The following is a 12,201-nucleotide window of genomic DNA, read 5'->3' as shown; positions in this document are numbered from 1 at the left end:
TGTCCTAATCGTGCCAGATGTGAGAGTTTGGCTTTTACCATTAATTACCTGAGTACTGTGCTGCCTCAGTCAGCCTGCTTAAGAGGAGATGTCAATACAGTTAGTGTAATCTTGAATTTCAATCTCTACACCAGAAATTTCAATGTGAAAGTGAGTGCTGGTGATGGAAAAAAGGTCGGGTTACGAACAAATTCGCGCATTAGTTTAAGAATTCCAAAATACTTTGTTTCATAGTCTGGGAGGGGTTTTACTTGCCAGAAGTGTTATTTTTATGGTTCTCGTCCTAAATCATGTAAATTAGCGATTTCAAGCCATTTTATCCTTACTTGGTTTTTTCTTACCAACATCATGCTTCAAGGCTTTGTATTTGTGTTTCATTGTCGATCTGTACCCTAGATTTCATACCTTCCCGTCATTTCCAGATTTACCTCTCCTTCCGACCTTGCTCTATCCATTCCGAAATTAACGCTGTCTCTGCGATTGAGATGTGCATTGCTGATGTTCGCTCTTGGTTTATTGCTAATCGTTTAATAATCAACGACGCAAAAACTGAGTTTCTTATTATTGGCACCCACCAACAACTTGTAAAAACATCTATTGAAACTATTACTATTGGTGACACCCTCATTAAACCTTTAGAAAGCGTCCAGAACCTTGAGTCCTGGTTCGATGCCCAAATGCGAATGAACGTTCATATAGGCAAGATCTGTAGCAAGGCTTTTCGCGGATTATACAACATAAGACAGATCAGAAAATTCCTTACTGTTCAATCGACTAAGACAGTAGCCCACGCCTTTATATCCTCGTACCCTGATTACTGTAACGCACTTCTCTTCGGTCTACCTAAATATCAACTCGATCACTTACAGAGAGTTCAGAATGCTGTGGCTAGAGTGATTTTTCAGATTCCGAAATTTGATCATATCGCACCTACACTTATCGACCTACATTGGCTCCCAGTAACGTTCAGAGTTCTGTTTAAATTGCTCCTCTTTGTTTACAAGTCGTTACACAACCAAAGTCCTCCCTACATTAAAGATCTTTTGTCCCTGAAACCAGCTACTAATCATACTCTTCGCTCGTCTGCTCAATCTCTTCTGTTCGTTCCAAAAGCCAACTGCTCTTAACTTGGGGATCGGGCCTTTGCTCATGCTGCACCTGTTTTATGGAATTCGCTGCCATTAACTGTAAGAACAAGTAGTAGCCTCGCCATTTTAAAAAGCAACTTAAAATATTTTTATTTAGGAAAGCTTTTAGTTTGTTTCAATAGTTCTAATGTTTATTGCCTTTGAATATTTAAATTTTTATTAGTATAGAACTTTAACTTATGTAAAGCGCTTCTGGATATTGTTTGTAGTTTTAGCGCTATATAAATTCCTTATCATTGTCGTTATCATTATCATTATCGTTAACTTTTTTTCGAAAAGCTGGACAGAGAAATATCTCAACTCTGTGTAGAAAGGTAGTAAAAGTGTATCCATCGCATAACAGACCGTCATTTGATAAGAAATATGCAGCGGAAAATAAAAATACTCAGTGGCCGTCTTATACTTGGTCCGTAATCCGTAGTCCGTAGTCCGTAGTCCTGATTCATCATCTCCACTTATCGGACAAGCGGACGTTACGGAATATATTCTACTACATGACGTATGTACATCATTGACTCGTTCTTGAACGAAACTGCACTCTATTGTCCTTGGTCAGCTGTATCACGAAGTCCACGTAGGTTCGAAACTATGGTTCGGTAGTTCCTCCTCCATCAGCATTCGAACTAAGTTTGTTTTTGGCAGCACGCAAAGCAATGAGCAGATCCATCGGAAAGAGAGTGGTAGGTTTTCAATGATTTGCTGTCGTTAGACAATTGTCTGCTAGCATCGACACCTTACGAAGGGATGGATATGAAAAATACATACACGGTTGCTAATATAATGAAAGGTAAAAAGAAGAGAAGATGAGAAAGCTTCTTTAGAAAGCTCTAGCATTTATATCGGCCTGTGACCTCGAGTCTTTTCCGCCATTTTTTTGCATTTTTGCTGTGCAAGAACGTAACATGTCCATGCAGGATTATAGTACTGTAACTTAAAATCAAAAGGGCACAAAACTGTTAAGTTTGAGCAAGTAGTGTGATCGTCCGGTTGAGATCATTTTTTTCTGTTTCATTTTTGGTGTAAATGTCGTGAATGAGTCGTTTGAATGGTGCTGGTAGGTTTTGAAAGCTGACTGGAGGGAATTCTGTTCTCAGTTATCAGTTAGTGAACCAGCTTTTCAGAGTCAGTGGTTGAAATAGTTATTGCAGTACACTGTAGGTTAGGCATGGTGTAGAGTCCCAGTAAATTGCATGGCTTATAAGTTTTTGATGTTCAACGAATGGATTGTTGATATAATTATTTCTATCACTCTTTTGTCAGTCTTGTTGTGAGGTTGCTGTTAGTCTCTGCAATGTCAGAGGGTAGGCAGTCAGAGCACTTTATCCTATAAACTGCCCCTTGTTTGTTCTACTATTTGTCACTGTCTTGACATTGGTTAGCAACTGACATAGTACAGTGATGGGTTTGTGGGTAATGTACTTATTTAAGGGGTGTAGGATGTGCAACTAAATATTGCTGATGCATGAAAACTGACTAATCAATACACACTAACTAACCAACTTTCTCTTGTAGCCAAAATGTCACTCCTAAAATGACCAATCAGTTTACAACATTTGATCTTCAAAGATTGTTAAAAATTTTGATAATTCTTTATTTTGCTAAGTAATGTGTTCAGCGAGTGTGTATGTTAGCCATACTGTACATCTGCTATGCAAATTTAATTCATCTAACTTAATTCAGCTCCCTGTCATTTTTAGCTGCTTTTTGGATTGTATTAGGAAGTTGGTACCCTCCAGTTATCATGATTATAATTAATTATTCTTTTCCATTTAATGAGGCCTTTCATGGGAGTTTTAGGTGTCATCTTGTTGCTTGTTTACCAACACTCCTGTCTGCTATTTGGTCAGGGACAAATGCCATAGTTGCTCTTTCACTATCATACATATGTGGCTATCACACTAAATTTATGGTTTCAATTATTTCTGAATTGTGCCAGTGCTGGCAAGCTTTTTCTTGCTAACAGAGGATGAAGCACACATAAGTTTGTAGAGGCGTGAGTTGAAGTTTAAGTCTCAGAGTTTGCAACAGATATATTGAAACTCATCCTTACTTGGTTTACTCTGACCAACATCATGCTTCTAGGCTTTGTGTTTGTGTTTCATTGTCGATCTGTGCCCTAGCTTTCATACCTTCCCATCATTTGCAGTAATCTACAACTTTTGCAACAGACTTTAATAAGACAATAGGTAACAAGGGACTGACCATGCATGACAAGGGTTGAATATTATTGATGTTTCTGTGGTTTATGGGGATGATAAGGCCAGAAAGATAAAAAAAAGGGTGAGGCTGTGCTGGTTACCACATCAATTCTCTGTTGAAAAAAGTTAGATGGGAAAAATTTCCCTTTGTTGAAATTAAAAATGGATTTTCTCTGTCACAAAACATTCCCCTTTTCAGTCAGTTTTTTGTTTGCTGTTGGTGCATGGGAACACCATGTTGTTGTCACATTTTGAAGCAATGTTGAATGTCATCAAAACTGCTTAGAGGGCCTCCTTGATACAGCACATAATCAAGTTGTTGTTTTCTTACTGAAAGATGTACAGCAATGTGGAATGTATTTGTTAAATAGTTAACAATTATTTAAATATCAGGAGTTACTGAATTGTAGTGGACCATACAATGGTCTGTCTTGGACTCCTAGAGTTTAAAGGGATGAGGCTCATACAACCATACAATTCTTATAATGTTAGTTTGGATAACTTAGTAGTGGATCAACTAATTATCCCTAAATTAATATTTTCCTTTGTTCTCATTGCTTGTCTGATTGATAAATTGTATTGATACTGTAAAGAGAAATTCTGTCTTGGTCACTCATGGGAGTTAAAGGGTTAAAGACTCTAGTGAATAATTGTCCTAGTATCTACAACAAGAGTTCCTTCAGGGGGTTAAACATAAATAGCAAAAATCAGCAAATGTTTCATTTTTAACCTTTTTTTTTAACTGATAGTTAACTTAAATTGAGTTTTTTTGCCTTATGATATCTATTATGGTAGATGTATTTCCTCTTTCTAAGCCAAATGACTTGTGTAAGGTGCCATTTTGTTTCACTGCTCTAAGTTGAAAAGTTTTTTCCTTGTCACCTCTGACCTAGTTTATCAGAAAATTTTTTTTCATTGAAAACTAAATCAAATTTTTAGCTTAAAAATGTGACCTCTTATTAGTGTGCAAATCTTAATATTTTGCCCATTGTGCAACATAATACTATTTTAACATATTCATTCACCTTTTACATCCTAACATCTGTATGAACATTTGCTTACTGTTTTCTCTTTCCTCTACATTTCCCATGATACTAAAGCAAGAATTCTTTCACTGATTAAAGCCTCCAAGGTTGGGGATAATTTTCTATTCTTTTTATGATTTTAACAAATGATTAAGCAGTTATAACTAAAGCAAAATTAGATGCTAAGGACTCCTAGAGTTTAAAGGGATGAGGCTCATTTTGTAATATGCATATGCTAAAGGGGCGATCATTCAGATCACTGAATAAACTGAAAATATGAAATCACATTCAAGTGCTCAGTTGTTGAAATTAGTTTGCAGAGTACAAATCTAGGACCCGCTATGGGTATCAGGTGTCTTCAACAAGAAAAGAGAAGAGGAAAACAGACTATTTTCAGTTTCTCATCATTTAGTACAAAAAATATTGTGACAAAAAGCTAAAGAAGCCAATAAAGAGAGAAAAAGATTGGGCAAGTTGTGTTAATTTGTCACAAAAAGATGAAATACCATTCATGAATGAAAATAAGTCTTCTTTTTGCTTTGTTGAAATTCTTTCTCTGGTAACTAGAAAGGAGGAAAGGACAGATTTGTTTGAAGTTATGGCTTTAGCTTTTCCCTTTTCTGCCAGTTCACTCTCTAATTGCATATTACCTGAGAATAAAAGTTAACTGGTATGCAGGAAGTTGGTAATTTCAATGATATGAGGGTTTTGTAACTATGAGTTTATTTGCAATTGAATAACAAAACACATATTCTACATTGAGAGAAACTTTAATGAGGGATTATTTCATTTGGGAAGCTCAAAACTGTAAGTCCATACGATTCACAACTCAAATATGTTTTACATGTTCAGCGTAAAATTCATTTGGTTGTCATCTTTTCGTAAGCGACAAGCAAAAGAATGGTCATTACGATTTGCCAATCTTCATTTTCCTTTTTTCGCACAAAATTACTTCTTTTCCACATAGTAACAAACCCTATTTCCTCTAATCTAAAATACATTTCAGTCGCATTTCTCATCATGTCAATTGAAGAATCCGCTGTACAGATGGTATATGGCAGTTGCCTGTGATATTTCAGGTATTTCAGATATTTTATTTTCTGTGGGTGCGTGGCCTAAACGCTCGACTTCGGCGAACGCTCCTACAGCCGTCTAATTTACCCTCAAAATTTACTGAAATTGCGGATTTGACTGCCTGTCAAATCGACGATATGCGTCCCTCCTGGACCCTGGTTGATGCTGATGTTGTTCTTTTTGTGCCAGTTTCTTGTGAACTGTGACTGAAATGGAAGTACTTTACAACATAATCCATATTTTTTTTTCTAGTTGCCCTTGAAGAGTTTGGCTTTTAATTACCTGAGTACTCCTGACAAAGACAGTGGCCTGAGCTACCTCCAGTCAGCCTGCATAAGGGGAGACGTCGATACAGTCAGTGCAATCTTGAATTATAGTCCAGATAAACTTGACAGTGCTATTGCGTTTAGCATTAAGATTGGCTGGAATGCGTCACGCTACGCTGGCAAATCCATTTACACCGTTTTAAGACAGCGTGACTCGAAAGAGCATCGACAGATCAGCGAGTTCGTGGAAAAAGTTACCAAGCATTTCCAAGGCCAATCACTTTTACATTTGGCTGCTAAAAGGGGACAAGTTGAGCATGTTAGAAGAGTGCTTGACTGTGGGGAGGATGTCAATTTTAGGATGCCTGACTATCTCGCTCTCAAAGAAACACCCCTTATGTTGGCAGCCAGGTTTAACGTGGTAGATGTTGTAGAGTTCCTTGTTGAAAGAGGAGCATCATTAGAATACGAAGATGATATGGGTTTCACTGCATTACATCACGCTGCGATGGGCGGTAAATCAGAAAATATACTACGATTAATTGAGTTCGGATGTAATGCTTCCAAGGTAAACTATCATAAGTCTTCAGCAATTCACCTAGCGGCTGAAAACGGTCACACAGAGGCTGTCCGTCTTCTTTTGGAGCACGGTGCTTCTGTAAAGAAAGCCAATTGCTTTTGTATGACTCCTCTTACGTTAGCATTAAAAAATGGCCACCTTGAGACCATCCAGTTGCTGCTGAAAAATGGTTGTGATTTCAGTGTTGTTAGCGATGAGGCAGGAAGGCTTCCCATTCACTATGCCGTTGAAGGTGGACACGTAGATGTAGTTAAACTCGTTCTTCAAAGCAATCCCAGTGTATTAAGTAAGACAAATGATGGGGATACAGTTCTTCACCTGGCAACCAGCCTTGAAGTAGTTCGTCTTCTGGTGGAGCAAGGAGCTGACATTCACGCAAGAAATTACTATTCCAAAACCGTATTACATGCAGCTGCTGAAAAGGGCCAATCTGACACAATAACCTATCTTTTAGATCAAGGTGTCGATATCAATGCACGCGACGATGCTGGTCACTCTCCTTTGTTTGACGCTGTTTACAGTGAGCGTGGGGATGCTGCAAAAGTTTTGATCAGCAGAGATTGCGATTTAAAAGGTAGATCCACAAACGAAGGTTTCCCAGATGGTTACCGGGAGGATGATGTGTTCATGGAGGCTGCCGCAACAGGGCTGACAGATGTATTGCAACTTCTTGTGGAAAAAGGATTCTCTGCCATTGATGAAGCAAATAGATATGGTGACACACCCTTGTCTGTAGCAGCTGCTGGTGGCCACTACGACGCAGTGGTTTTTCTGTTAGATAAAGGAGCTAACATAAATGGCGGCACTGCAGCACAACTTGAAAACTCAACAGAAATTAAAAGTGACAATAGTGACGATGAGGGTGAAGATGACGAAGAAGGTGAGATAGATAAATACTGGTATTGTCCAGAGGAGAGCATTTCGCCATTGTATCGCGCCTTGTATGCGGGTCAAATCGAAGTAGCAAAGCTTCTGATCAAACGTGGTGCTAACACGTCCGCTTGTATGAGAGACAGCTTTGATCTTGGCAATCTTGCTGACCTTGCTGCCAAAGATGCAGATCTCGCTCAACTGCTTTCTGATAGCGGCGTTACCTTTGACAAGTCGGAAATTGACGAAACTCCACTAACAATGGCCCTCTCAAGAGAAGAATACCATTCTATTACTCATCTTTTGGAGAGAGGTGAGGATGTCAATGCTAGGAATGTAAGAGGGGATACTGCGCTTTCTATCCTTCTTCAGTACGCAGAACCTACTCGTGCGATGGAAATTGTGAAGCTCCTTATTAAGTACGGTGCTGACATCAACATCCAGAATGGAAGGTCTGAAACGCCCCTTCAGATAGCTTGTTCTGCGAATTTAGATAAAGTAGCTGAGCTTTTTCTGGAACATGGTTGTGAAGCAAATGTTCATGGTGCTAACTTGAATTTTTCTCCACTTCATCATGCGGCTGAGCGCAATAATAGTCGACTTGTTAGGACATTGCTTCAGTACGGTGCGTGTTCCAAAGAGAAATCTTACAGAGACAAATGGACGCCCTTACATGCAGCCGTAAGTTCAAATAGTTTGGATGCTGCCAAACTATTGTTGGAACACGGTGTGGATTTGGAGGCAAAAGACTCGTCGGGTTGTACAGTCCTATTTGAAGCAGTAGGTCTTGGCTGTTTACCCATGATCGAGCTTTTATTACATCATGGAAGTAATGTCCATACAATGGACAAACACGGCAAGTCCCTTCTTTTTCATGCTCTAGAAAGTATGCGGTACTTGGATCCAGAAACTGTAGAACTGACCAACATTATCAGAATCCTTTTGGATCGTGGTTGCAGCGTTAAGTCTACTGATGAGTATGGAAGATCTCCTCTTTATTATTTACCACAAATGGCCACGAGGGAAATATGTGAGCTTTTAGTGAACCATGGAGCTGAATTAAATTTACGAGATATAAACGGAGAGACTCAGTTACATTTTGCTGCGAAAGATGGTAACACAGCTGTGATCGAGTGGCTCCTTGAACAAGAAGCAGACGTGACATCCCTGGACAAGGAAGATCGGACGCCTCTTCATGCTGCTGCTTACGAAGGTCACGTAAGTTCTGTTGAGTTATTGATTGGGCGTGGAGCAGATGTTAACTCAGCTGACAAGAGGGGTTGGACGCCCTTGCATTTTGCTGCTGCGGGAGGTCAACTTGGCAGTGGTGAAAGTTTGGTGCAGAATGGAAGTGACGTTGCTGCTGTAGACAAGAAAGGAAGAACTGCTCTCTTTCTAGCAGCAAAGTACGGTTGCAGAGAGATCGTCGAATTTCTTATTCGTCATGAAGGCGACGTGAATTCTACACCTCTTAATGGGCAAACAATTTTGGGAGCAACAGAGGAAAGTAATTTCTTGGACAAGGTCTTAATAGAAGTGTTCCTTGAGAGTGGTTGCGATCTGCATGCTGTTGATAAGGTAACCGGTCGAACAGTTTTACATTTTGCTGCAACATCGGGGAATGTCACTACTTTGAATCGTATTTTGGATCAAGGACTAGACTTAAAAGCAAAGGACAAGAATGGGGACACTCCTCTTCACAGGGCGGCAGCAAGAGGTACCCTAGAGATTGTGCAACGACTTATTGAGAGGGGCGCAGATATCATGGCGGTTAACAATAAAGGGCAGACCCCTTTTCTAGTTGCTGTTGCCGTCGGCTTTAAGAAAGTAGCCGAAGTTCTATTGAAGCAAGGAAGCAACGTTCAGGTAGCGGATATAGATGGAAACACACCATTACATTTCGCCGTAAACTTGCCAAGACTTCTTAAGCGAATTATAAGGAACGGCGGAGATGTTAATGCCGTGAATGTAAACGGTTGCACTCCCCTTCATCGTGCTGCTTTTTCAGAAAACATGTCTACAGTGGATACCATGAAGCTTCTGTTGAAAGCGGGTGCTGATATTCATCGCAGAGATAACCAAGGGAACACACCTTTACATATTGCTGTGACAGGCTACAGAATAGAAAAAGTTGTCGACGTGTTTATTGAATACGGTGGCGACTTCAACGCTTCCAATCTGCAGGGAAGGACATGTTTACACTTTATGAGTACTTTCAGTTGCTGCAGTGCTAATTGTATTGAAAAAGTCCTAAAGCATGGAAGTCAAGTAAACGCTGTTGACGAGCTCGGTAATACCCCCCTGCATCTGGCAGTACAAGAAAATAACCTGGTTATAACAAAAGGCTTGTTGAAGCATGGGGCTGATCCTGGAGCCGTGGATTATAAAGGAAGCACACCTTTGCACGTGGGTTGCTTTTCAGGGAGCAGTAAAGCTGTTTCAGTTGTTACTGATTACAAAAGGTATGCCGTCGGTTTTGAATTGTTCGATTTTTAAATATTTTCGTTTTGGGTCTTTTGAAGTGACACGGTTTAATACAGTATTTTTTTCCAATACCATGGCTCTTTTGTATCATATTGGATAAGCCCTGCTTTTCTGGGTCATATCGTTTACTTAGCAGAAGGAGCACCAGGGCGTGAGCGAAAGATAAAAGGTTACGATTTAAACTTACGTGATCTTAAGTTGCGTGAAGTGCCACTCGGGAGCGTTTAGTTATTTTAAATCTGAAGATTTTATTTTATCTTCCTTTCTAAAAATTTTGTTTACAGCAATCTTGAGGCTAAAGACGACAAAGGATGCACTCCGCTTCACATTTGCACAGTGTTTAATCGCCAATACTGTGCGCTTCAACTGGTTAGAAAAGGAGCTGATCTAGAGGCCAGAGACAGTGAAGGAAGCACTCCCCTCCATCTGGCTTCTGCCTTCAGTGACGTGTCCGTGGTTTGTATGCTTCTGGAGCACGGAGCGAGTGTTAATTCAAAGGATTCTGAAGGCGGCATTCCCTTACACACTGCTGCGGCACTTGGCAAGGCCGAAATCGTGCAGGTCTTGATTGATGCTGGTAGTGATGTCAATGCGTCCGATGCTAGTGACGATACACCGCTGCATGTGTCTGCAGGCTCTGGTCACACGGAGGTAGTCTGCTTATTGCTGGATAATGGAGCAGATTTGAATGCAGTGGATAAAGAAGGCCGAACACCTGCTGAATGTGCTAAATTGTTTGGTCATGATAATTTGCAGCAGTGCCTCGAAAAAAAACACACTCAACACGTTCAAAGCGTGTGTTAAATTTGCATGTAGTGGCTAAATACAGCGTATACCCGCGGCTGTGGACAAAGAAACCCGGACACCTGCTGTATATAACAAATGATATGGTCACGAAGAGTTGGAGCAGTGCGCAAAGCCCGTGATACCATGTGACTAAATCGAGTTTTGTTTTTTTTATCTGAAGAACGCTCTCTAGTTTTAAGAACGTCATGAATATATAAACTTATTGTAAATATTATCATCAATATGGAACCAACATGACAAGAATGACCAGCTCCCAGTTGGCTCGTCAGCTCAGTTGGTAGAGCGCTGCACCGGCATCACAAAAACTCATGGGTTCAAATCCCGAACATGCCTGAATTTTTTCTGGCCTTATTTTCACCACTGTTTAAGTAGTGTTCATTACTTCGAGGATCGCTTTCATATTCAATATTGGAGTGTGTTTGTTTAAAAATCTTTTTCCGTCTTGTAACGAACGTGGGACGAAGAAAAAATTCTGAGTTCCCGTAAGGAATCAAACCCCGTCGTTCAGACCTCTACCACTGAGCCACAGGGACTCTACAGTGGGCTAGGCCATTACGAGGTCCTTAAGAATCAGACGCTTTGCTTACTGCTAGGATCTGCAATATCGAAGGCGTCTTGAGTGTACATAGAATTAGATGGTAGGTTTTGAGCTCGGTAGCAAAATTTAAAACAGTTTATCTTTATTTACATCTTTCTCTTTCTTTTGTCCCACGTTCGTGACAAGACGAAAAAAAACCTTCCTTAATTCCACTACCGTGCTCAGAATCTGCCATCATTCTGGACAACCTTTTTAAGAAAATGTCCTCAAGTGACTTGGTGTCATGAGCTAAACGTCCAGCATTTTAAAGAACATTTTTAATCAGTCATGTTAGGGTGAAAATTATTACTTGAAGCGCTCGTGTAGCTTACTGAAGCGAGATTTTAGTTTTATAAATCAACGATGGATGAAGCATTTGGCATATCTCATAAATTAGGTTGTTACAAACAGCAGTATATAAAAGAATGTAACATTTCTTGTCTGTTTGTGTGGTTTAACGTTGCCTTTGCCTCGGGTTACCCTTTCATGTGATTTTAAAGAAACTAAAGACGGGGAAACTAGCAGAGGAATAGTGCAGTAAGTACGATTGTTAAGAGTTATTACCTATCAAAGCTGCATATTTAGATGCCGTATTCATGACCTGAAAGAAAGGTACCAAATTCGCTAAGCGAGAATTTATAAAATAAATGGAAATCAAGAAGATTGCCCTCAGTTGGGATGAAGGAATTTTTCGTCGCTTTGTTTTAGCCGCAACAACCGAGTTATCGGACTAAACGTTTAGGTTTTCCGAGTTGAAATACCAACAATATTGTCAGTCCAGTGTTTTCTTGTACTTCGACAGTCTCGGGTTCAACACCTCGATTGTGCTTTTAAATAGCTAAGTGGTTTCCATTTGATTAAACCAAATCATCTTATCATGCCCCTCTTTAGAAACTTACCCCTCCTTATTCCTTTGTAGGTTGATAGGTTTGTTGATCCAATGTTTGCTAAATAAATGCATTGATAAGGATAGATGTTTTTGTCTTGTTACAATGTGTTGAGGTTGTTACATGGATTTACAAGTCAACCATGTCTGGATGTGTAAGCGTTCAAGTAACCGGCCCAAAGAAAAAGTTCCTAGCACATGTGCATTGTTGTATAAATGGATTACTGTTATTTGAATAAAATACCTGATTCAGTCGAGTTCGGGGAAACATTTCACTATTTTACTG

General features: G+C 39.8%; 1 protein-coding gene across 1 annotated transcript; it reads left to right on the top strand.

Moving 5' to 3' along the window:
* Nucleotides 1-1,710: 1,710 nt before the first annotated feature.
* On the top strand, nt 1,711-12,172 carry LOC131790023 (serine/threonine-protein phosphatase 6 regulatory ankyrin repeat subunit B). The gene is made up of 3 exons (XM_059107204.2): nt 1,711-1,828; nt 5,698-9,623; nt 9,930-12,172. Exons 1-3 carry the CDS (start codon nt 1,802-1,804, stop codon nt 10,447-10,449), a joined length of 4,473 nt encoding a protein of 1,490 aa, XP_058963187.2. The 5' UTR covers nt 1,711-1,801; the 3' UTR covers nt 10,450-12,172.
* Nucleotides 12,173-12,201: the final 29 nt, after the last annotated feature.

This window comes from Pocillopora verrucosa, chromosome 1 (genome assembly GCF_036669915.1).
Source record: "Pocillopora verrucosa isolate sample1 chromosome 1, ASM3666991v2, whole genome shotgun sequence".
NCBI lineage: Eukaryota > Metazoa > Cnidaria > Anthozoa > Scleractinia > Pocilloporidae > Pocillopora > Pocillopora verrucosa.
Note: the sequence above shows the minus strand (reverse complement) of the source record. Positions and strands in the feature narration are given on the sequence as shown.

Bases quoted from the DNA above. Each gene is read 5' to 3' on its own strand.
- LOC131790023 (XM_059107204.2), top strand. From the start codon at position 1,802: ATGAGCAGATCCATCGGAAAGAGAGTG. The intron at 1,829-5,697 runs GTAGGTTTTCAA...TTTTTTTTCTAG, and splicing joins GATCCATCGGAAAGAGAGTG to TTGCCCTTGAAGAGTTTGGC. The intron at 9,624-9,929 runs GTATGCCGTCGG...TTTTGTTTACAG, and splicing joins GTTGTTACTGATTACAAAAG to CAATCTTGAGGCTAAAGACG.